This window comes from Centrocercus urophasianus, unplaced genomic scaffold, assembly GCF_019232065.1.
Source record: "Centrocercus urophasianus isolate 14NV4802_14NV808 unplaced genomic scaffold, USGS_Curo_1.0 seq_10, whole genome shotgun sequence".
NCBI lineage: Eukaryota > Metazoa > Chordata > Aves > Galliformes > Phasianidae > Centrocercus > Centrocercus urophasianus.
In genome coordinates this window covers 63,680,224-63,705,406 of record NW_024884142.1, presented here as the reverse complement: position 1 = coordinate 63,705,406, position 25,183 = coordinate 63,680,224, and the positions used below count along the sequence as shown (strand labels likewise).

General features: G+C 38.0%; 2 protein-coding genes across 4 annotated transcripts in view; one reads left to right on the top strand and one right to left on the bottom strand.

Annotated features, from left to right (window-relative positions):
* The window catches only part of TTC13 (tetratricopeptide repeat domain 13), a 37,206-nt gene extending 23,056 nt beyond the window's left edge, over window positions 1-14,150 (bottom strand). The window contains exons 1-10 of one of the 2 annotated variants that reach the window (XM_042809197.1): window positions 13,931-14,150; window positions 11,678-11,772; window positions 9,684-9,759; window positions 7,496-7,566; window positions 5,461-5,526; window positions 3,936-4,028; window positions 3,064-3,180; window positions 2,172-2,282; window positions 1,691-1,773; window positions 201-342 (exon numbers count right to left, since the gene is read on the bottom strand). In XM_042809197.1, coding sequence (XP_042665131.1) covers window positions 201-342; window positions 1,691-1,773; window positions 2,172-2,282; window positions 3,064-3,180; window positions 3,936-4,028; window positions 5,461-5,526; window positions 7,496-7,566; window positions 9,684-9,759; window positions 11,678-11,772; window positions 13,931-14,150 — 1,074 coding nt within the window. The remainder of the gene's footprint in view (window positions 1-200; window positions 343-1,690; window positions 1,774-2,171; window positions 2,283-3,063; window positions 3,181-3,935; window positions 4,029-5,460; window positions 5,527-7,495; window positions 7,567-9,683; window positions 9,760-11,677; window positions 11,773-13,930) is intronic. The other variant, XM_042809203.1, reaches the window with a different exon arrangement.
* A 208-nt stretch (window positions 14,151-14,358) lies between these two features.
* ARV1 (ARV1 homolog, fatty acid homeostasis modulator) lies at window positions 14,359-23,779 on the top strand. Of its 2 annotated transcripts, none has more exons than XM_042825763.1 (5): window positions 14,359-14,499; window positions 18,675-18,794; window positions 19,304-19,457; window positions 20,889-21,113; window positions 21,553-23,779. In XM_042825763.1, exons 1-5 carry the CDS (start codon window positions 14,401-14,403, stop codon window positions 21,657-21,659), a joined length of 705 nt encoding a protein of 234 aa, XP_042681697.1. In that variant the 5' UTR covers window positions 14,359-14,400; the 3' UTR covers window positions 21,660-23,779. The 2 variants fall into 2 exon arrangements, with proteins under 2 accessions (XP_042681697.1, XP_042681706.1); XM_042825772.1 differs by lacking the exon at window positions 14,359-14,499 and adding an exon at window positions 15,981-16,473.
* The last annotated feature ends 1,404 nt before the right edge of the window (window positions 23,780-25,183 follow it).

Below are 25,183 nucleotides of genomic sequence, written 5' to 3'. Positions count from 1 at the left end.
TTTTTTTTTTTTTTTTTTTTTTTTTTTTTTTTTTTTTTTTTACAACAGACTTCAAAACTGTTTTAGTACACATACACAATCATTTTTGCATTCAGAATGTAAAAACTCGTGTTTTTTTTTTTTTTAAAAAACATTTCTTGTTTGCTACTCCTCGTTAAAACATTTTTAAATTTTTTAACTTAAGCCCTTCCACTGCATACCTTAAAATTCTTCAGCGCTTCATCTAAGCTACCATGATGATAAAGCATCATTCCTTTCAGCTGTAATGTTTGGACATGATTTTGATTTAGCAGCAAAGCCTTCTGGAAGCTCTCTGTAGCAGCATCGAAGTTTCCAAGTTCCCTAAAAAGTTCCATAAAGCGTAAAGCGAGGAATACAGAAGGGAAAAGAAAAAAAAAAAAAGTTGTTTTCATGTGTCCACAGTAGATATCATTAAAAAGGAATGCAGTATCATGGGAAAATTTCCTTAAGCAATGCAAGAATTCTGCAACTGTTTTTTTAGCGGCCAAAGCAAGTGGTTGAGGTGTGGAACAGGCTCCCCAGGGCAGTGGTCATGGCACTGAGCTTGCTAGCATCCAAGAAGCATCTGAACAAGGCTCTCAGACATATGACTTGATTTTTGGGTGGTCCTGTATAGAGCAACGAGTTGGACTCAACAATTCTTATGGGTGGATTCTTCATCCATCTCAGGATATTCAATGATTCTACAACAAATGTTTTCACTGAAAGCAGTGGATTAATGCATTTTCTGCATGCTGAAGGAAGCATACAGCCCGAAGAAAAAGAGCACAATTATGTAACTAAAAATCTGTAATTAACACTTTTGTATCAACTCTGCCTAAATAAACCCTTAAGATACATTCTTGCAGCAGCAGCATCCACATTGTAGATCAGCAATGTCCAAAGATAATAAATTAAAATATGAAATAAAGAACTGACAAGAGACAGCAGGTTGGGGAAAGAACTACAGCATGCAGAGATTATCAGTTGACAATTAATTTATCTTCTCATCTACAAGGTATGCATATTTTTCTCCTTAACAGTTATCTGCAGACCACCCTTAGAGTAACACATTTCATTCAACAGTAAAATATCATTTTTTATGTAATTTAATTTTTTTTTTTTTTTAATTAATGTGAGTACTACTTAAATCAAGCTTGGAATTTCTTTTCCTCTAATTGATAGTGAAAGTAACTACATGACTACATTAAAAATAGCCTAGCAAGGTTAAATCTCAAAATTGCAGTTGTGACAAGAGATAAACTTATAAAGGATCTAACAGACAACTGCTGCAAAAGAAGCCACATTCACAATACAGTGTGTTGTTCCTAAATTTAAGTAGCACAATAATCTCAGCAACTAATGAGCACAATAATCAAATGAAATACAAAACCATATTTTGTACTAAGTGTTTTCATTGTTAAAGAAAACATCTGTGAGATGATTTAGGTACTCTAAATATCTGCTACTCACCTAACCTTTGACCAGGAGCTCCTGGGAACTGAATTAAAACTATAAAGGAAACCCGGAAATAATTCATATTGAACACCTGACATGCCATACTGGCCTGAGAACCCACCAAATATACATGCAGTTCTGTATGGATTTGTAACAAATGTGTGAAATTTAGGAGCACATTTTAAATAATTATATAGAAAAAGAGTTTAAAACTATTTCTGACTGTCATTACCTGTAGGCTTGTCCTAGACTTTTATAGGCATCTATGAAGTCTGCTTTTTGTTTCAGAGCTTCTTTGAAAGATTCAATGGCTTCCTATAAAGACACCAACATAATATTAGCAGTTCCCTTGATCCTCTTCTAGCCCATTCAAGGAATAATTTAGCACGATTTCCTCTTCATCCCCAACCTCTAGGGAGTCTTCATTCCATGGAAAAAATCATAAAGATCTTACGGATGCCAAATACAAACATCTCTGAAAGCACTACATAAACACATCATCAGTTATGCTCTGTATATTCATCAATATCCAGCAAGGTCACCAGTACTCACATGTCATATTATGGAGCATTACATTGTTAGCAATGGAACCAAAAGCAATTGCATTTTCATTTTGCTTGTACTCTTATGCCTCAAAAAAAAACTTTGTGTGAGAAAAAACTATATCAACATCTAGCTTGTTCTATGTAAGCTATTATTTAATACTACTATACCTTCAAAAGTCCTCTGTGAAAAAATGTTAAGCCTTTATAAAGCATAGCTATAGGCTGGTTTTTGTTCAGTTCCAGTGAGTGCTGAAAATCTTCATGGGCTGTTGCATAATCCTACAATAAAGCACATTTCAGATGACAGAGGAAAAATACAAATGAAGAGGAACACAAATTTGTATCTCCATAAAATTAAACTATAAAATTTTGTTTGATATAGAAAGTTAGCCTCAGGGTTAAGCAGCAACAACTGCCACTCAAAATATCATAGAACGAGAAACGCATCATAACATTTCCAACCTGATTTTCAGCAAGTGCTATATGACAGACAGAAAACTGAAAAAATAGCCAGACAGAAAGCGAGATCAGAATCAAGTGAGTTATCAGCTATTCAGCATTCAGACAATCCTTAGTGTAAAACAAATAACATCTCTAACGTGTGCGACAACTGACACACAACAAAATAGAATATTAGAATTTTTGTATTTATTTACTTATTAAGATACATGGTAATTATTGCATTGGCCATATCTTTTTTCCTTTTGAGACTGATATCCAAAATACTGCCTACACGTAGCTGTAAGTTATAAATCAAAACAAACTACATCTATATCTGATTTCTTGAGTGAACAAAATAATTAGAGATGTGCAGTTAAAGTAAACCATACAGCTTCTCTCTGCATTAAATAGATAAGCAGATGAAACAACTGAATACCTCTGAACTGCTGCAAAATTAAATACAGAAAAAACAGGACTTCTGTTGTTGTTTTTTTTTTTTTCATTTAAATACCAAAGATGCTCTTGAACAACAGTAACAGCTGGTACTAAAAGCAAAGAAAGATAGCAACAGAAATACCCACACAACCAGAACCAAACAGGATCCCCCAGATCTACTAACCTCAGATATGAAGTACAGGGTACCTCTGTGTCGATAGAGCCGTGCTGATGGTTGTAACTGTATGGCTTTGGTGAGATCAGATAATGCCTCACTGATTCGTCCCAGTGGGGAAAGTATCTAAGAAGGAAATAAACATATATGTTTCAGTGCTTTTTTTAAAAACAAAACAAAATAAAACAAAACTCTTATAAACAAAATGGAACATCTGAAAACATTTTCCCCCGGGATACAACTGTACTTCACTATGACCACTATTTACAGAAACTTAGTATTTCAAATAAAAATAAGTCAAAGAAAAAATACTGTATTTCAAAGAATCCCAACATAATCAACTGGAAAAGTAATTAAGATGTTCTCATAATCCTTTTCAATAAAGGCAAAACATTCCACCCAAAAGTTGTCCATTTTCCTTTCAAATGAACATCTTTCACATCTTTTAGATAAACATTACTACAAAATGTATTAAAAGCAATTAAAAACATGAAAACTATGACTTACTATTTCATATTATGGCATTTACTATTAATATGCATTATTTTGAGTTAAGCACGCTCTTGAGTTATCTTACTCAACTTCTTGAAATCCATTTTCGATAGCTTAACTGGCTGAAAAACAATCATTTGCATCTCTGAATGACATTTTATTTATATTCATAAACATAAAATCAAAGCATTTGATTAAAAACTTGTTCTTTGTGAGGTGGGTATTTTGCCAACTTGTACTAATAATAAGCTGCAACACATAGTGCTATTTCACTGGCTACAGTATAATGCCATGTTTAATTTTAAAGGTAAACATTCCAGAAATTACACTGAAAACACTATATAACAGCAATGACTTCCAAAAGGATGAAAAGAGAAAAAATTGCTCACTTCTGCTCGCTGTTCAAATACCTCAGGATGATCTGGCTCTAGGCTGATTACCCTACTAAGCTCAAAAAGAGCAAGTTCAGCATTTTTCATATCCTGAAATGAGAGGAAAAACAAGGTAAACAACTGTGCATGCCTACAGTAATACACTGCAAAGACCAAAGAAAAACTAATTTGGTAAAGACGCCTTACACACCTTCGCTAACAAGACTAACGTGCAGTACACAACAAATAACTGAAAAAACTCCTACAGAAACAAACTGCTTGTACGTATCAACTGTGTGTTCCCCTTCTAGTAGCTCATTTATGTAACTGCATAAACATGGAGCTTACAGATCCAGTTATCTTTCTTGGGAGGAAAGCTGGATCAAGCTCTCACATGAAATCACAACAGTGTTTTCATGAGTACCATCTATAACTTAATGTTAGGAGTTCCAGCGAACAGATTGATGACATCAGTATCTAGTCTGAGTTTTTATACATCCCTCAATCAATTGTAGGATGGGAGCAGTTACTTCAGCTACAAAAAAGAAAAAAAAAAAAACAAAACCAAAAACTGGCAAGTTCTCAATTAGATTTCATTCATCTTTTTTAAGGCAAAGACATTTCCAAGGTGCTAATCACCATCTTTTTGTAATTCAACAGTATTGTTCACAGAAGCCACCTTTCATGAAGGAAAACTGTCCAAACTTCCAATATAACTCAACAAACTACAATGGTGTTAAACACGTGCAAATATGAGAGATTTTAACCTCCCATCAGCAACTGTAATTGCTGATTATTAGTAGAATTAAAGATCCTGCACAAAGTAAATTTTCAAGAACTTGAATTCTGCTATTTTCCCCCTACAATATCCAGAAACTACTTAATCACGAGCTACAGAAACTCAAGTTAGTTTAAAACTTTCTTTTGCTCAATAAATTTTTGAGCAGCCCTAAATAATTATTTCAAATCTTTTTGAACAAAGTAAAAGAAATACAAATTTCATGAAGTGTGGCAATCAAGAAGCAATACAAAGCCTACAGGATTGCAAGAGCTAATGGTCATTCCATGTTGCTTCTTCATTTCTAAACACTGACAAGATACGAAACTAAATTCAGTGGGAGTTGAAAGAACCATCTCTTAGAAGATTTTGCTTGTTACCTTTTTAGTTAATGCTTTCCAGTGGATGTGGCTCCCAGACCTCAGCCTTATTATTCACCACTCACAATTGGACCTATATTCTCCTTTAGCACCCTTGCTTCACGTTGCTTTATTTCCACACTCACATAAAGATAATGTACCCATGGGCCAAGTAGTACAGCCCAAAATGATTCTATGATTCTATGACAAGAGATCACTATGTTACTGAGTATCTACTCAGAGAAAGGTGGAGTACTTCAGCACCACTATAGCAAGACAGCACAAAGCAATTTGGTACGTACCTATCAAGTTCTAATCAATCTAGCTCTTCCTTCTATGACAGGTCTTCTTATAGTTTAGATTCAAATAATTCATTAAGTTTTACTTTCAATAATTATTTACTTACATGGAGTCCTTTTTTCCCGTACGCTATCCCTCGTCCATAAATTGCACTCACCAGCTCTGGTTCTTCCTGTTAGATTGTAAGCAAGTACTACAGTCAGTTAAAAAAATAAGCATTTTACTTCAGAGTATGTTCAACTCTTGTTAGCATTAACCAGTAAGCGATACACAATCACAGTTGCCAGACAAAGATATTAAGTTGATTGTGTTACAACCTATACTTTCACGTGCTCACAACTTCCAATTTAATTTACAGGAATTGTTGAGGAATTATTTGTCAGGAAAACGAGCTAAACGTCTCCATTAATCTGATGAAAAAGAAGAGATTTATGAGAAATAATGCTATCCACATAGGGTTATTTTATTTTTTTTTTTTTAAACACCAATTTATAGCAAAAGCACCCAAGAGCAAAATACAGAAGAGATAAAGGTATACCTTTATATTCCTTTCTTCTAGTTGTGTTTATGATTTAGTTTTATAAAAAAAGAAAAGAAATGAGTTTAGATTCTGATGGATTCTAGCAGTAAAAAAATCTTGTCCAATAAAATTTAATCCAGCCACAGTTTCCCATCCAAATATGAAGAATTACAATTGCAAGAAGGTTTTCCTGGCACAATTATGTCTATACTGCCATTGTTCCTCTAAAAGTCAGTCAGGAATCACACACCATAACTGCAAACAGGTACACAGCTGTGCTACAGCAGTTTGTAGAATAGGTCTGGTCTCATTTACCTGGGACAACTGCCAGGAAACAAACTACTTCATTGACTAAACAACAGATAAGTAGTATAACCAGTACTGACAGTTAGCCAGACTTCAGCTGATTCCAAGTGTACACTTGTCAATGTCAGCTTCAGTAACTTTTCTACTTTTAATACAGTGATTAAACATGACTGTTTTGTTCTGTTAAGCGTTCTAATATTTGCTTTGTGTTTATTAAAATTATGGAAGACGAGAAATCACAGTCAGTTTACATTCTCTGAGGCATCCAATCATATCATGATTTCAAACTAAATGCGTGCCTCACAAATCTATTATACACACAGTTTTCATAGCAACTTTCTAGAGTTCCTGTATCTTGCTTATCTTGACACTTCACCTTCTTACTCAAAAGAATGCAGGAAGTGTCTTATTATTACAGTACTTTTTGGAAGCACAATTTGTCATTAGAAAGACAAGCAAATTAAATAATTCCTCATACAAGAAACAAGCCAATGGCAGATCTCTATATACCTGAGGAAGAAAAAAAAACTGCTTCAAACCTTTTTTGCCCTCTGATAAGCTCCCTACAATTATTTTGTTGAACTGCTATACTTTCACTCAATTTAAATATGAGCCATACGTGATTTGAATTGAAATACACAGCAATATTTCCTACTTATCACTTACATTTGTGTACTACAATCAGTTTAGAACAAAAGCCAGGCACATACTTCTAGTAGTCACAGGTTCTTAGCCAGGCAAATACAGTAGTTTGAAATCAGCTTTAGGTGTTTTGTTATTTTGTTTGTTTGTTCGTTTGTTCTTATGTGGCTACCTACATTCATAGAAGATTCAGAATATCACTGAGAACACAGCAGGATATTTGACACTACCAACAAATGATCTCATTTAGTTTTCTGCGTATGTTACTAGTAACAACTGCAGCCCACCTCTACCCACACACATTCACACACACAAAAATTAAAAAGATCTCTGCTTACACCCTAGGACAGAAATTAAAGGAGCTTCAATTTTGCACCTGTCAGTTTCTGAAGATATCCTTTCTTCAGGAAGTCATAAAAACATTATTCCTACAGATGAGAAAAATAACCACCAAAAGCGATATGAATCACCCGACTTTAAGAGCCTGCTTACGTTTGGATGCAAAAAAAAAAAAAAAAAAGAACAAATAACAGAGCAATTGCTCTCACTTTAAAAACCTTAATTCAATACCTGTTTTAGTAAAAGCCATAAGTCATAGCAGATAACTTAATGCAGTGGGGTTTTTTCCTTTTAATGCTATATTTTGCTTAAAGAGCCCAAAAAGAAAACTTACCTGCAGCATTGTTGAAAATTGTCGTATGGCTTCATCATACAAGCCGTTGCCAATCAACACGTAAGCAATTGCTAACAAGAAACTACAAGTGTCAGTAAAACATCAAAAAACAGTTTTTTTTTTAAAATACATATATTAAATACAACCAAGTTGTAAGCTATATTAGTACTTATATTGCATTGAAGAGGAAGACAGGCCAAGGGTTTTCTAAACCACCACTAAAAATTGCTTTCTTCAACCATTACCTACCATTTGTTAATTATTCAATTTGGATTACGTTCATCAGAATTGTTTTGGAGTTCTGTATTTGCTTTACCCCTCTCCTTTTTACAAGCTGTACAGGAAAGAGTTCACGTTAGCGTCCAAAGTGCTTGGAACTAGAAAAGACACCACGACCCCATTTGATGGCCCTAGATGACCCCTCAAATTGTGAACTTGGCTAACACAAATACTTTTTTGACACTTCCATTAGAAAGAATTTGATTTTACTCATTTGAACATGTTTTGCTCAACTTTACTAGCTTATGATTTTTTTCCTTCACAAGAAGTATCGAGAAAAATACTGAAGTGATTCTGTTGTTTTTATGATGAGATTGAAAAGCACAATCTTCACATTTTAAGATATGAAAGGTTTAAAGTTTTTTGCATTCTTACTTTAGAGTAGAATCCAAGTATTCAATAAGGAAACCAACGACTGTTTTTAGAAACCTGTTTGTTCTTTGGAGACTGATAAGGCGAGGCTGGATCCAGCCCTAATTGAGCTGTGCATGTCCCTGTTCATTGCAGGGAAGTTAGACAAGATGTCTTCTAAAGGCCCCTTCCAACTCTAAGGAGTCTATGATCCTATAATCCCCAGAAGACAGAAAAACAGTCAGGTCACAAGACTTAAAAGTTGTTGTGCTTGTGCAACTGAAGTTCATCTGTGACAGCTGAATAACTATGATATGCTAAAATAAGCAGTCCTAAATCTCTCACAGTTCTTATTTCTGGACTAATATCTGCTCACAGTGCCTACATGAACCAAGCATTTTACAGACTATAACCATGAAAGGTAAAACTTTTCTCCATGCAGTTCACATCAACAGCTGACAGTAGAACTGAGTACTGGGATTTGCCTTTCCCCACGCTTCTAATTAGTTTTAGGAGTAAGTATCCAAGCATACATTATGGTTGGATATCAGCTCAATTATCTACTCAACCATAAAGAGATAAATAAGCCAATTAGAACAAAAACATTTTTACAGGACAAAGATATTTATTCTTCAGACAGGCAGAACCACAATCTTTTGGCAGTGCATAGGTGCCAGCCTACAGACCAAACACAGGAACTGGGACCACCTGGTATAATCTTGAGTCCACAGAGCAGGTATTAATGGCATCATTTTTATTTATTTTTTTTTCTGCTGGATGGAAGTTCAGATACCCTGAACGATTCTATGAATATAGTTAGGTTTGCTGGATAAATGAAAAAGAGATGAAGCCCGCAGGTTTTGCTAGATAAATCCTTGAAAACAGAAGTTAGATCAACAAAAGTACACTCAATTGTTTTCACTTTCTTAGACAAATTATGAGTAAAGTCTCCCCTTGACATTATACAAGATAGTCTGCTGTCTTCCTTGAAATACACTCTCAGTAATCCCTTTGCTCCCTCATAGTACCTCTGCTTCTGATGAGAACACATTTGGAGAATCAGAACAACTTCTTCCTCAAAGTTTTCGAGAAAAGTATTCAAATAAATCAATGAGGAAATGCCCCCATCTTCTGCCCCAAGTGTACTTTGAAAAAAAACATCAGCAAGTAGTGGATTGCAAAAGGACAAAAACTGCTTGTGTTGATGGGAAGAATGTATGGATCTATGCTTGACAGAAACCACATCCTACGGGTAAATTTTTCAGGATGCTTGAATAGTTTTAGACATCAGTAATGACAGAAAAGGGGAAATATATCTGACACTTTTTAATAGGATTTAACAATGACTTCTGAATCACTTTCATAAACAGATGCAGTGAAGAATTCCAGTGATCACAGCAGGAAGGATTCTTGGGAAGACTCCAAAGAAAACTCTCTAGGCTTTTTAGGATCATTCTAAATTAATGTATCACCTAGGAATTGTTAGTTTAGCTTCAAAATATTCAGTGCTACCAGTGAGCATGCAATGCACCTGCACAAACCTTATAAGATAGCTTACCTAATTCTTCATTTGTGTTGTCATTGTCAGTAGCGAATGGAAATCTCTTTTGCTCTGCAAGTGACTTTGCTTGACTCTGTAAAACATCATGGTTTGTAGCGTTTAGCAAACAATGGTAAACAATTTAACAGAAATTTAACAGAGAATACTTTAAATCAAAATGTTAAGACCAATGCGATTGCTGTAAATGAAAACAAATACAGTCCCAGTCTTCTGCAGGGAGAAAAACTGTTATTCAGTAAGATTCTGCTGTTCTTCCTAACAAAGGCTAGCCAAACATTTCAGATTAAAGGACCTTATCGGCATTTCAGTGGTGGTTGCCATTTCTGTACTACAGCTAAGATAAAGTTTTATAAGTTTAACACATTCCAGCTCATAGGAAAGCTTCTGTTCTTCACCCCATTGATAATTTCTTTGTCTCTACAAAGGTAAGAGTACTATGGAAAAGTAAAATAAAATGAAACATTGAAAAGAAAATGGCTCCAGCAATGAAAGACAAGCTTAACTTTGCAGTGCCGTATTAAAGGAAAAAGGCTGTCCTCTTCTAACAACCTATATTTATGGATGAGACTACAGCAGCTTGAGCAAAGATTAAAATTTATGTTCCTCAAATAGCCTATCTACGGAAAATGATTTTGCCAAAGACAAAAACTAAAATACAGAAATACTGTACCCTGTTCACCTTCATAACTGTATTCCACAGACAGCTGCAAGCCTACCAGAGGAGTACATGTTAAGAAAATTCAAAATGCTTATTAAATAAAAGCCTTCAAAACTGTCCTAAGACATAAGAATGGAAAAATGAATTTCTCTCAGAGTTCAGATCTTTTGCTTCGGGTAAACTGTGCGTCTCCGCATATTCTACTTTGCAGAAGATAGTCTAACAGTCTAACACTTTAAACTTCAGAGAACATTGTTATCTTCATCTCTGAGAAGACTGCACTTTGTCTTCCTCCCTTTTTTTTTTTTTTGTCTCCTTCAATCAAAAGAAGTCCTATCACTTGTACCCATGACAGCATGACAGGTATTACAGTGACCCACAGGTGTGAAAGTAACCATCCTAAATCAAAAGAACACTTTCTGCTCTGTATACCTAATGAGAAGAAAGCGTAGTCCACTTTTCAAATTCAGAGCTTTAAACAACATTTTAAGATTAGCAAACCATGTTTTTTCTTAAAAATTGGTTTTGTTGAAACTAGAAATGATGTGCGAGCTCAGATGTAATGTAGAGAATTAACAGCCTACTCAGTAAAATGGAATGGGATAGTTCTTTTGTCATTAACTAAAAATAATTAAGTAGAACAGAAGAATAAGCAGGGCTCAACAGGTATACCAATCTACATTGCACAAATATTTACAAACCACAGACCTCCAAAACCAATCTTTTTGCATCATCATTTGTCCAAAGGCAATTTCCGGAAGATATACTTCAGAAAGTTATTTTTGGTATTTAACTCCTCACAACGTGAAGGTGATACACACTTCAACAAATTCTGAATCCAGTCACTAGTTAGATATCCTGCAGCTCTACATGCAACAAACTACAAGCCATTCTGCCTTCGAGAACTGACTGAGAATTTATCACTGCATCAGCTTCAAATTAAACGTATTCTTGATCTCTTAAAACAAACAGAAAAAGAAAAAAGTACACTCAAAAAATACTTTTGAAACAAGGAAACTTATAACAAATTAATATATATTTAATTGCCTTAGAAAGAACTGCTGGTACTCCTGGACTGGACAGATCCGACCAGATTCAATAAGTATAAACTGCTGGGAACCCTAGAGACTCATGATGGAGTACTATGGAGCCATTCTTTCACAACCAACTTTAGTTGATTCATACTTGAGCTTTTGGGGACATACGCCTACTGATTAACACATTTTACTTACGGCTATTTGATTGAAATTAATTCAAACTAGTTATGTAGTTCAAGGCAGTTCAACAGTCTATTTAGATTTGTTTTGTACACGTTACATTTTTGATAGCATACCAGAATTTTTTCTGTGTTGAGAGAAAGCAAGGACTCACAAGATGAAGAGCTTCTTAAGTCACAGTCTGATTCCTGGAAGTGCAAAAATGATGAATCTAGGGGAAAAGAGTGATAATTAATACCTGAAGAAGTCACATATGTTTCACTGCTATATTTCCTCACATTCACTATTCTGTTCGTGCTATTGACTAAAAATACATGGGGGAAAAAAAACAGTTTAAAAAGTTAGGGGAGGAATAAAAGGGAAAGAAACTGGAAGCAGTAGATGTATTCCCCTTCGATATTCTCTCGTCCAAGAAATTGAAGCTCAACTCATCATTCCAATTCTACAGAGGAAGATAAATGGAAAAGAGGAAGAGAAAGATCTGCTGCTAGAAATCCAGGTAACAGACAAAATGAAGACTACAAAAAGTAGAGAAAAATATAGCAAACAGCAACAAACTAAACATACAGAAAGTCTTTCACAAATATTACTAAGGATGCCAGTACAGAAAGCCCAAGATTGCCTCTATCCTAGAAATGAGAGAAAGCCAAACACAGCCCAAGACAGCAAAGAAAGAGACTAACAAAGCATACAGCAACAGCAACAACAAAACCAGAAACAAATTAACAAAAGCCCACACTGAAGTCACTATCTGATCTACGTGGTGCTTTTACTGCTATCCCAAAAGAATTTAGCTTTTCAGTCTTCAGATCCTAAAGCTTCTACCAACTTGAAACACAAGTTTCAAAAGCTGCAAAAGCAAACAAGAAAAAGCAAGCAGACAGTATTATCTCTTTTATTCTGTATCACAAGTACCAGATATTACATTTGAAAAAAGAGTAGTAGCAGTAAGTTTGAAAGGTAATGGGGAGAGAGTGTTTGCATTAACTTCTGGAAGAAGCGCTATGCATGGATTTTGATGGAGGTCTCAGCCTGCAGTTAGCTAACTCTCCGTTTCTCTCAAACATAGACCAAAGAAAAAAAAGCAACAGCTTCTCATAAGGAAGTTAAGTAGTATATAAAGTCAACCCCTGTAAAGAGAAACTTGGAACTAAGCTGAGCCACACAACAGAGGCAGGACTAGTGAAAAGCAGAAGGTCAAAGTTTAAAGCTGGGAAGCACTGTAAGAACAGCGGCTCACGATACATAGTTTCCAGAACGAAAGCATTGCTGCTGGGAGGTTTCAGCTGTGCCCTATCCTTAATGTTGCTCAGAACTTTCCTCTCCCATGCCATAGGCAGCAGCAGCATCATTAACACACGAGTTGCGCCATATCGGTGCTGTCACAAAGTCAGTGACAGCTAGCAGCCATCCATCAGGCCTGCTGAGCAAACTTAGTTTCTCAAGTCAAAATGAAAAGATGGAGATGTGGCTTACAACCACCAGAACCGTTTTCTGTACAGCAGTGAACATTTAGTGAAAGAATTTCTGAACGAGGTGGCAGAGCATAATAACAGTCTATCTTCATGATGCATAGGGGGAAAAGACCCTTCCGCCCCTGTTAGGTTAGGTACACTCACATCTGTACAACATTGCTTCTTGACAACCTAAAGCACAAACAGCAAAGAAAGTAGCCCAGATCTTGTGGTGGCTGCAAGAGAAATGCTGTGAGACAACAAGGTTCTCAGCTTCTGGGAAAGGAGAACTAAAGCAACAGATGAAAGCTTAAGGGAACTTCTAAACTGGCTATTCATTCAGCAGTAAGATTTAAATAGCTGTGTACCAGCCCAATCCTTGCTATCTCAGGGTTACCGTGCTGGTTTTTAATTGCCAGCTATGTGATTACCAGTAAATATCAAAAGCAAATGCAGGTGATGATTGAAGCAGAGCACCAGGGATGGATCCCAGTTACTCCAAGCTCTTTAAAAGAACATCTTCCACCAAATCGAACCCTAACCTTCCACACACACTGCCAACGGAGCCAATCAGCTGTGCCTCACTAGGACAAGAAAGGCCATAAAACACTTTGTTGTTTATTAACTCACACCTGACACCGATTTCACCTTAGCACTGGGTGAAAGTCTTTTCGGGTCTGTACTGAAGCGTGAAGCGAGCTGGGGCTGAGTTCAGCCGAGAAGCTTTCGCTACCCTGATCTAGCATTTCTGTACGGGGACTCTCGACCCTGTACACACACAGCCCAGAACCAGCAGGCCCCGCAGCGCGGGCAGCCCCCGCACAGCAGCCGGCCGGCCGGCAGCCTCGCTCCGCCCCAGTCCGTGCCTGCAGGGCCGCGCGGAGCCCCGGGCTGACGGCCGCTTAGCCGACTCACCGCACTCCGCCGAGTACTGCTCTGCCCACTCGCCTGCCGAGGCGCAGCCCCCCGCCAGACCCTGGCGCTGTTGGTGCAGCTCCTGCTTGAGCAGAGACAGGGTCGGGTACTGCTCGGTCAGAGCCACCGCGATCCGGGCCAGGGCCAGCACTAACAGCAGCGCCCACAACCCCCTCGCGGAGCCGAGTCCGCCGGCAGCTGCCATCTTCGCGCGGCGCATGCGCACCGCTCCCGCACCGCGCCCGGGGAGAAGAGCGCCTCCCGCGGGAGGAGATGGGGGGCGGAGCAGAGAGCTGCCGCGCTGCCCGGTGGGGTATGGAGTCCTGCCGCTGGGCTGCCTCACTGCCGGGGGGCGGGAGAAAACCTCAACTCCCGGTATGAACCGCGTGAGGGACCTTCCTTCTTTCGTTTCTGAACGCGGAAACGAGGCGGTTGGAAGTGCCGATGGGCGGGCCGTGCTTTGGCGTGCGATGGCGGAGCGGGGCGACTACCGATGCGTGGAGTGCAGTAAGGAAGCGGCGGAGCTCTACCGCGACTACCGGCACGGCGTGCTCCGCATCGCTGTCTGCGTGAGTCGGGCGGGAGCGGGCCTGGGGCAGCGCGGCTGTGGCGTTTGCGGCGGTGCTTTCAGCTATTGCTTTATGGCCTTAAGTTGCGCCAGGGTAAGCTTAAGTTGGATGTCAGGAAAAACTTCTTTACAGAAAGCGTTGTTAAGCTCTGGAATAGGCTCACCAGGGAGGCGGTTGAGTCACCGTCCCTGGATGTGTTTAAAAGCCGTTTGGATGCGGTGCTCGGGGACATGATTTAGGGTTGTTACTTAGGGCAGTAGGGTTAGGTTGCGGTTGGACTCTGCGGTTGGATGATCTTTAAGGTCTTTTCCAACCTGAGCGATTCTATGATCCACACAGCATTCAGCTGTCTGGCTTGGGTAGTGTTTAGGGTAGGTTGTGGCCTGGGGTAAGTTCTGGTGTGTTTCTCTGTAGTGTGTGGAGAAGTTGGATCACTTAGCACACTGTGTTACTTACGTATTTGCCTGGGGAAGGGGGGGGAAAGAGGGTGTAGTCTTGATTCCCTCCCTTAAATCAGAAATAGAGACTATTTGAAAACTGGACCCATCAACAGGTATTTTCAGGTAGAAGGCAGTCAAGGTGATAAGATGGATTTCTGCTATCTTCAGACTTGCATATTACACGGGACAAAAAATAAACAAAAAAGGATTTTTGGTTGCTTTTTGTTAATATGCTATAGAGTCTGTCTCCATCGTCCCTGTAGCTTCCCTTTAGATACTGAAAGGCCAGTATCAGGTCCCCTCAGAGCCTTCTCTTCTCTAGGTTGAACAGCCCCAGCTCTCTCAGCCTGGCCTTGTAGGAGAGGTGTTCCATCCTTTGGATCATCTTTTGTGGCCCTCCTCTGGCCACACTCCAGCATGTCTGTGTCTCTCCTGTACTGAGGACTCCACATCTGGATGCAGCACTCCAGGTGAGGCTTTACCAATGCAGAGTGGAGGGACAGGATCACCTCCCTCTCCCTGCTGGCCACGCTTCTTTTTTTGCAGCCCAGGATACGGTAGGCTTTCTGGGCTGCAAGGGCACATTACTGGCTCATGTTCAGCTTCCCATCCATCAGTACCCCCAGGTCTTCTTCTGCAGAGTTGCATTCAATCCTTTCATTCCCCAGCTTGTTTTGATAGTGAGGGTTGCCCTGACCCAGATGCAAGACCTTGCAGTCATGAGGTTCACCTGGGCCCACTGTTCAAGCCTGACTAGGTCCTTCTGGATGGCATCCTATCTCTCTCGTGTGTAAACTGCATTCCACAGCTTGGGTGTCATCAGCTAATTTGTTGAGGGTGCATTCAATCCCAGTGTCACTGGTGAAGACATTAAAGAGTATCAGACCCAGCACTGACCCCTGGGGGACACCACTGGTCACTAATCTCCATCCAGACACTGAGCCATTGACCACCATTCTTTGCAGTCAATCCTGCAGCCAGTTCTTTGTCCATTGAACAGTCCACCCTTCAAATCCATCTCTTTCCAATTTGGAGATAAGGATGTTGCGGGGTACCATGTCAAAGGCCTTACATGACATTGGTGGCTCTTCCCTTATCCATTGAGGCAGTGACACGGTCATAGAAGGCCAGTACCATCATGGGCCTGGGCTGGGCCATGCTCTTTTTAATGCACCCCAGTCTTAAAAGTGAGGTTGCAAGCAGTTCTGCATTGCTGAGCTGCTCATACTGATCTTCTCTGAAAGTGCTGTGGATTATCACTGTTCATAAAGCTACATAATTTTAACTAGTTTAAACTGTCAAGATAAACATACATGTATGTGAACTGCATTAACCTTTGCTTATGTTGGTTTGGCTGAAGTCAGGCTTTCGTCACATTTGCTTCCTAGGTGCTTAAGGTTAGCTGAAGATATTTTAGTATTGCAGCTGGAAAAAAAATAACCGAAATCCAGGCATGGTGAAAACTTCATCCTGGAAGTTTTATTAATGCTGTGATGTCCTCATGATTTCAGAATTATTGTCTTCATTTTGTCCAGTAAGTTTGTCAGTGCATGTGCAAGTCTTCTGCAGTGAAATGTGTTGTAGATCTCACAAGTCCCTGAGTGACCTCACGCTGACCAGGTCACTGGCTGGGTCAGCAAAAAGGACTCTTCATTTGTATAGTTAAAGCTCAAATAGAAATAAATTATATTTAGAACGGGATTCTTATCTAACTTAAGAAGATAAGCATGCATGAATGTATTGGCCTGTCTTTGTATGAGAAATCCTTGAAGATGGCTGCTTTTTGTGATATCGTTATTTTTTCTTCCCATTAAATCAACACAAGTAAAATAAGATTTTTAAATATTTGGTAGTATGCTGAATTAAACATCAGTTTTACAGCTGTAGATTTATTTGGCTGTAGCTGGCTGTAGCTGTGCAGCACTAGATCTATATTACAGGTGATACTGCTGCTTGTGTGTTCGTTTGTATCAGTCTCCTTCCTACGTACTATCAGACAGCATCCAAAGGAGGGCTAGAAGATGGGGCAGAGCCTGGAGGGTGAGGTGTGGGGGGGGTGGCTGAGGGCCCTGGGTCTGTACAGCCCAGAACAGAGAAGCTGAGGAGAGGCTTTATAGTGGCTGCAGCTCCTCACAGGGAGCGGAGGTGCAGCGCTGAGCTCTGCTCTCTGTACCTTCAGTTATAGTTACAGTTTTTTCTGTGGTATATTTTTTGCTTATTAAATGCTGTAGCTGTTGTCTTCTTTGTTAATTATGTCCTTTCTTCCATCCCTCTGGCTTCAGGTTTAGATCCATCAAACTGTTGGTTAATGCATCTATTTTTGAATTAATTCCTTCTAACTTTGTCACTGTCATTGTACTTAGTATTTTCTCATCCAAATGAGTTTGCTTTTTTCTTTATTGGGACCAAGAAACATTAATTAATGGTAGCAGCATTCCTCAGGTGCTTTATTCAATTTATTCATTTGTTCAAATGTTTTTCTTGATATAGATATTGGGCTTTTAAGTCAATCTGCTGGTAAATTTTTGCATGCTTAACCTTTCGGAAAGTAATTCTGATAAATATCAAGGCAAAGTTAACTTTGGACACAAGGAATCACTGTCAAATTGATGTGGAGCTTGCCTGTAGTTTCATGTTATCTCATGCTGCGTTTTTGACTGTGGCAGTGTTACAGAAAGCTGCTGTGCGTGGATTTGTGTTCCAGCAGTGAGCTCATTAAAATGGAAATAGAGATCACTCTATGACTTCTGCACTCTGAGCATGACAGCTGATGTGGAGGCCTGGGGGAGTGGAATGAATTGGCTCAGGACAAGCTAGAGAAAGCAAGTTGCAGAGCTGGAGGATTGGTAGCAGAAGAAAGCAGGCCTGTAGACATGCAGCTTTCTGCAAGAGCCCCTTTTTAAGCTGAAGTGGCTGCTGTGGCCAATTGCTGCTACTCCTCTGCTCTCCCCTAGAAGCAACTTTCCTCTGGGGTCTGCTGGTTCAGCCTTTTCTAAGACTGTTCTGATCACAAGTACAACAAGGGAATTTTGTTACCCCCTCTCATTAGCTCAAGTCAAGGAGAGGGCACCCATCCAGGCCAGTCCATAAGTTTGAAGCGGCTGATGACAACCTATTCCCAGTGGGCTGGGTGAAATAACCTCTAGTAGGCACAGCAGGAACCAACAGATGCATTGGAGAAGTATATTTTTTCATGTCTTACCACCTGTCAGTGGCAATTTCTGACTTTTCAGCTATATCTGTGTGTGAAAACTACATTTCAAGTTTTCTAAATGCATTAATATTTGTTTGTTAAATAATAAAAAATGAATTGAAACACTGGACTATATCAGCATGGAGGAACAATGCAACAGGAAAAAAATATTTTTATTTCTTGAAAGGAAGAAAAAGGTAGGATAGGAAGATAAAACATATCTTTTGAAAGAAGTAAATGATGAATGAAATAAGCACATCCTTCATAGTTTGTTGATCTGTATTAAACTGAAGTCTGTAAAAATAGGTGGTGTATCTTTCTGGTTTATAATGGAAATGCTTGTATTGACTGTAATGTCAAAGGGCAAAAAAGCAATTCTTCTGGATGAATTAGAAATCAATTGAAAATAAAGATTACATTAAGGACAAACAAATGAGAATTGAATGGCTACTTTGTGTTTATGCTTTTGTGCTAAGCTCAGGAACATTTCATGAACTCTTGCTTTCTTTTCTTTCTAATTCTTGTTATTTTGTGACTTTCAGAAATCGTGCCAGAAACCTGTGGATAAATACATTGAGTATGATCCTGTCATCATCTTGATTAATGCAATTTTATGTAAAGCACAAGCGTACAGACACATTCTTTTCAATACAAAGATTAATGTAAGTTGCTATGCACCTACTTTGTAAATTTTTAGGTTAAAGGTAATACTTGGGTTTAATACATTGGTTGGAATAGGTGTAAACTTCAGAGTCTGTTCCCTTCCACTGATACCAGCTAGGTGAACCAATCCTGTTCCCAGATTAAGGGTCTAGCATTGTGAATAGAACACACAAAATCTCAAAGGACTATTAGCTACAGTTTTGTTTTTATATTTCTAATTGAAACAGCTTTCTCAGTTAAAAAAAAAGTTAGAAAACAGGCCTTGCAAACTACAGTTACGTACTTTCTTCCATGCAATTTTCTACATTCTCTAATTTTCCTATCTCGTGAATTGATGTTAAAAAGATTATTTGAGAAACTAGGGATGCAACAGAATAATTTGTTTGTATTTCTAAACAGATATTAAAATCCTTTGAGGTTGTTTGTTTAGAGATATAGGGATGTATTTTAAATACTTATTAAATATTAGTGCTTTAACTTATGTTTTTATTATTCTTTCATTTTTCAGTTTCATGGGAAGCTCTACATATTTTGTTTACTCTGTGAAGCTTATCTGAGGTGGCTGCAACTCCAGGATTCTAGCCAAAGTACAGATCCTGATGACTTAATCAGATATGCCAAGGAATGGGATTTTTATAGAATGTTTGCTATAGCTTCTTTAGGTAAGAACAATAATTATTTCATGTAACTATCAAATGTACTTCTTAAGCATTCAATAATTTCATAAGTCTTTCAGCAAATCTGCATTGCAAGATTTAGTAATATAGAGTAGAAGTCATGTCCAACCCAGCATGGCTAAATGATTATGCACACATTCTCTAATTTGCCTTCATTCATTACGAATTCATGTTTCAAACTTGATTACAGTTCAGACAGATATGATATTCAGACTGACATGATCAGCATTGGACATCAAATCACTGAAAAGTGGCACTATTTAAAGAACAGTCTTAATTTGTTTAAGTAGCTTGAAGACTAGCATAGAGCTCAGCCTTATTCCAAGGTGCAAAGCTCCAGATACTGTTTTTATATATGATCATTGTTTCAAGCACGTTAGCATTCTCAGCAGTTTACATTGTGCCTCATTCTCTTGTCTGATATATTGCCACTTGTGTTCCTCATAATAGAGAGTGCTCCTCTTTCTACATTAATCTATTTAAAATGACCCTGTTGGTTTTACTCATTTTAAAGTCAATATGTAACATGGGGAGATGCTTCATTATCGTAGGATTTTGCTTACAATTTATGGAAAAAGGAAAGACAACTCTTTAAAAACAAAACCAAACAAACAAAGGAAAATATTCCTGTGCTCTAAGACTACAGTCAGAGGCAGGGAGACTTTTTGTTTTATTTTCATTAAGGCTTTTATTCTCTCTTTTTTTTTTCCAGGTGACATTCTTTAAATCAAACATGCAGACAAAAGTTAATATTTCCCTTAGACATTGAGAATCTAACTTCAATCGTTTATTTTCTAATGTTGCTCTAGTAGGTTTTCATTACATGTCAGCAGAAATGTTGGAACTTGTATTTCAGTAGTAATTCAGCTATTACAGCTGTCATGAGAGTTGCTCTGATGTCTGCATAAGTTCCAGAGTTACACAGGGAGAAGGTATGAAGAATAGCTCAATGATTTTTTCACCTTAGTATTCGTCCTTATACTGCATGAATGAGTTCATTTCTGGGGGACCTTTTCAGAAAGGAAATGTACTGATGGCTCTGTTTTACTGTCTAACAGACAATTTGAATTTAAAAAAATACCCAACAGAAAATAACAAAAACCTCACCTTCTGTTAAAAAGAGTTTCATGTACCTGTGCTGCGTGATGTTAGAAATTACAAGTATGACAGTCTTGCAAGCAGAATTTTGCAATAGGATTATTTTGAATGTAATAATGCTGAATTGGTTTAAGTAGTAATAATGTATTACTATTAAAATGAACAAAGGAGATGCAAATCATGATCGTGTTTGCATGTGTCTTTTAAATAGCAGTGGCCCAGGTGCATTAGAGAAGTGTCACTTCAATATAAGGTATCAAAAATGACTTGATTTTGGTGCTTCATTTTCTCTTTCCAACTTCTCTTATTATCTCTTAGAACAAACTTCATTTCTGGTTGGCATCTTTATTGCCTTGTGGTGGAGGAGACCCAAGATGCTAAAAACGAAGTCTGATTTCATTTTACTTCTCAAGGCATTACTGTTGTCCAGCTACGGAAAGCTTTTGCTAATTCCAGCTGTTATATGGGAACATGACTACACACCTTTGTGCCTTGTGTTTATAAAAGTATTTGTCTTGATATCAAACTCTCAGGCAATTAGAGGTACGTTCTTGCTTTGTTACTGTATTATTTGTATAGAATGTGTGAGAAAATGCAGCTGATAGATAAGTCATTTCTATTGTTATATTTTTTTAATCAATATGAGGTGTGTGATTGAGAAAGCTCTAGCCTAAAGTGATGATATTTAGATTTCATATAAAGCGAGCTAAAGAAACAACTTAGCATCATCTCTTTCTGTATAGTGCATTAAAGCCATCAGATCCATCAGTTACAGTTTGAGACATTTCAGTGTGGATCATCAAAACGCAGAGTAGAGTGTGTCTGGAAGATGAATGTTTTATATTAATTTTATGCATAGCTTTGGAAAGCATGTGTTAACAGATTTGTGTGATTTCTTAGGCATACAAATTAGTATGAATTCTCACATTGTTTCTATGGTCTTAGGTGGAAATTCATAAACTTGTTTTGTTTTTTTTTGCAGTTACATTGAACTTGAACCGAGTGTTTCCTTGGTTGGCTATTTTCTTTGGATTAATTTTGGAAAATGGTGTGGTTTGTTTGGTCCAGAAAATTGGATGGGATGTTTGAAATGTCAGCTCAGACCTAAAGAAATATGGATAGGGTGATGATCATTTTCAAATGAAGAAGGTCATAGGATATCCTGAGTTGGAAGGGGCCCACAGTCTAATTCCTGGCTCCACACAGCACTACCCAAAATTCAAACCTTGTGTCTGAGACTGTTGTCCAAATGCTCCTTGAATTCTGGCAGTCTGGGGCCATTACCACTGCCCTGGGAAGCCTGTTCCAGTGCTCAACTTACCCACTGTTGAAGAACCATGTCTTAACACACAACCTGACCTCCTGCTGGTGCAGTTCCATTCTGCTCCATCAGGTCCTGTTTCTGTCCCCAGAGAAAAGATCAGTGCCTGCACCTCTGCTTGCCTTGTCTAAGCAAGATCTCTGCCATCGGGCACTGAAGACACTGTTTTTATAGTGATAATGAAGATGATCAGTAATAAAAATTTTAGTAGAGAGTTTGAGAATGAGCTAAAATGAGAAGCAGTTGAAGTTTGTGTGTTTAATGTGATAAGCAATGAAACTTCAGCCTTAGCTTGTTTTTCTATTAAAAATGTGAACATTTCACTATCCTGGGAGTGTTATAAATCTAGCTATATAAATGACTGAAATAAAAAAGGTACGCTAAAAAAATTTCAGCTCTGTTAGCAATCACTGCATTTTGGCAGAAAGAGAGGGATGAATTGTTCCCTTAGGAGGAAGGAAAAGAATCGGTGGAAAAATGTAAAAGCCAAAATTGATATTTCTGCAAAAACAGGTTTCAGAGAGAAATGAACGTGTGCAAACAGATTTTTTTTTAATAGAAAAGGCAAATACTGCAGATTGAAACTAAAGTGGAAAAACTAAGTTCCGTTCTTTGGTTTGTTTATATAAACATTCCAGAATAATAAAATGCCTAGTTCTAGAGTCATCTCTAGGAAGTACAGTTTTCACTGGCTTTGAATTGTATGTTATTTCATAAAAAAGTGAAATGTAAGACTGAAAAGAGGCAAGATTTGGAAAGTATTAATAAGGTGACACTTATGAAAGTTTGCACCATTTTCCTTCGCAGGCAAGGAGAGGGATAGATGGCCCACAAAGGAACTGGCAGAGTTGATTTTCTCAAGGCAGTAGTTAGGACACTGACCTACTCTTCTGCAAACCAGTTTCCGTTGTGTTTCATCCAATGTTTAATTTTTCTGCTTCAGTTCTGGAGGGCTGTACTGTCTACAGTACCATTTAGCTTCTTCATTTTTCTCAGGTACAGTCTGCTATCTGTGTTGTGCAAAATGTATTAGTTAAAATTTTGCAACATCTTCCAAGTTAACTATGAACAGGTTTAGAGTAGGTCTAGATTATGATCACAAAAGACATCAGACATTAAAACCCTTGAAACTATGCAGGCCATGTTGTTACTGTGTTAGAAAAGCAAAGGATTGCTAATTGTTTTTCAGTAGATTAGAAGCCAACATCATATATGTACCACTTATTAAAATTGGCATCTTTCTGAGCATGTGATGTGGCCAGAGAAAGCAAAAAAATAATTAAAATAAAATAAAACCATAAAAAATAAAGTGCAGCTCCATTTAAGTACACAAGACAAGTCAACACCAAAACTGTTCCAGTAAGCAAATAGTTGTGAAGGTGTATGAGGGATCCACCTTGCTTTAGCAACTTTGGCAATCTGGTATCTAGAACATGCACTGTTTTGCATAATTAGATTTGGAGAGGTACTCCTCCCCCATGATCTTTTTCAAAACTGTACATTGCTGATGGTGCTTTGAAGAGCTTGTCTTCCTACACTGCCAGACACATTGCAACATATGCTGCAGTTTGAGAAGGTGAGATGGGAAAGTGCACTGAATATTTTATAAAAGCTTGAGGGAAGCAAGATTGGCCTGCTTTCATTTTCTTCCTTCACCTTCTGCCCATAGTGAAAGAGGGGATGTTGTTCTGCTGCATGAGAGAGGGTGACAAGAATATGCACTAGGAAAATGCTGGTGTCTGCTGAGTTAAACCCCATTTGTTATTGTAACTCTCATATGGTATTTTCCAGCTTCCTGTACATACAAGGAAAAGATTTCATATTACATATAAATGTCACCAATTCAGAAGCAAAATGTGTAAATAAAATGTATATAAATTTGAAGGGAGCAATTTTCTTAAAGTTTATTTAGAATTAAAAATATTTTGGGACACTTTCTGAGTTTTATTTAGTAGACCTAAAATGGAAATGAACTCTTCCAAAGAAGTGCTTATATCTTCTGTCACGCGGGCTGATGATATCTCAGCTATGCTCTCTGCAACGCTATCAGGAGCCACCATTATTCTTATGCAACTTTGAGGAAGGAGAAAAAATTAATAGCTACACAGCTGTGGGCAAAAGTAGGTGTTGTACAAGCTTTCAGCGGGATCATCATTATCAAGTCACGCAGGGCACTCTGCCTTGTGTGATTTTATGGCTGCTAATGTACCAGAGTTCATGTGACAAGTGCACTAGTACTCCATGAATCTAGTATGGACTTGAGGGTTTTCTCAGTGTGTGCGTGTGTGTTGACCATTGACGGTGTTGTTAAGGACTGCATTTTTGATGCATTTGGGAAAGGGTCTCATGGTGCTTCAGAGAAAACCTCGACTACTTTAAGGTCCTGCCTGTTTAAAACAGTCACGTCTCTCTCACATTTGTTCTTTTTTGTCTTTTGATCTCATCTTTCTTAAATTTGTTTTTGTAATGAAATAGTCATCTGTGCTAGAAAATGTATTAAAAATAGGCTGCCCTTCCTACATATCTTGATATCATTTCATTAACTTGGATGAAAAGATTTACTTAGTTTAAAAAAAAAAAGTGAAGGTCAGAGAAATGAAGTGTTTTGCTCAGAGCCCAGTAGGATATCATAGCCTACAGGAGAGGGAAACAAGTCCAGAATCCTGTCAGATGAAGTGTACAAAACAAACAGTGATGTTATTTAGATTTGGGTTGTGCCAAGGTTTAGTGATTATCCAGTGAGAGCTGTGAACTTTAACTGGGTCCATAGGTCAAGTATTTAGAAATTACTCTATACAACAGTGGAGAACAGGAGTAAAAGTTAGGTAGTTAAAAGGATGTAGGTGACAGGCAGAATTGAGAAGATCATTAGAAAAAAAAAGGGGGAGCGGGTGGGTTAGTTTTAAGAAATGGTAATGCAAGAAAAGATTGAGCTATTATGGATGTAGTATAAAACAGTATGTGATTAAACAAACAAACATCATACTCCTAAATATTTCTAAGAACGAACATGAAGGAAGAATATTATTTCTTGTAAATATTCTTGCCCTATTCTAAGTGCCAACTTTGACAAATGACAAAGGGTATCTTCCAAACAGTAAAGTCAATGACTTTCCCTGAAGAAGTTACTGATATCCTCATTATTTTAGCAGATTGCACTCCATCCTTGTAAATCCACTTTTTCAAACTAATTATACAGAAATTGATAGAATCAATTGGGGAATGAATGGAGAATCTCTACTGTTGCATAGCCCTTCCTGTTCACAGCAATAGCGTGTGTTCCTCTGGTGAG

Coding starts and splice junctions, on each gene's coding strand:
- ARV1 (XM_042825763.1), top strand. CDS start 14,401: ATGGCGGAGCGGGGCGACTACCGATGCGTGGAGTGCAGTAAGGAAGCG. Junction 18,795..19,303: donor TTTTCAATACAAAGATTAAT/GTAAGTTGCTAT, acceptor TTCATTTTTCAG/TTTCATGGGAAGCTCTACAT. Junction 21,114..21,552: donor AAACTCTCAGGCAATTAGAG/GTACGTTCTTGC, acceptor TTTTTTTTGCAG/TTACATTGAACTTGAACCGA.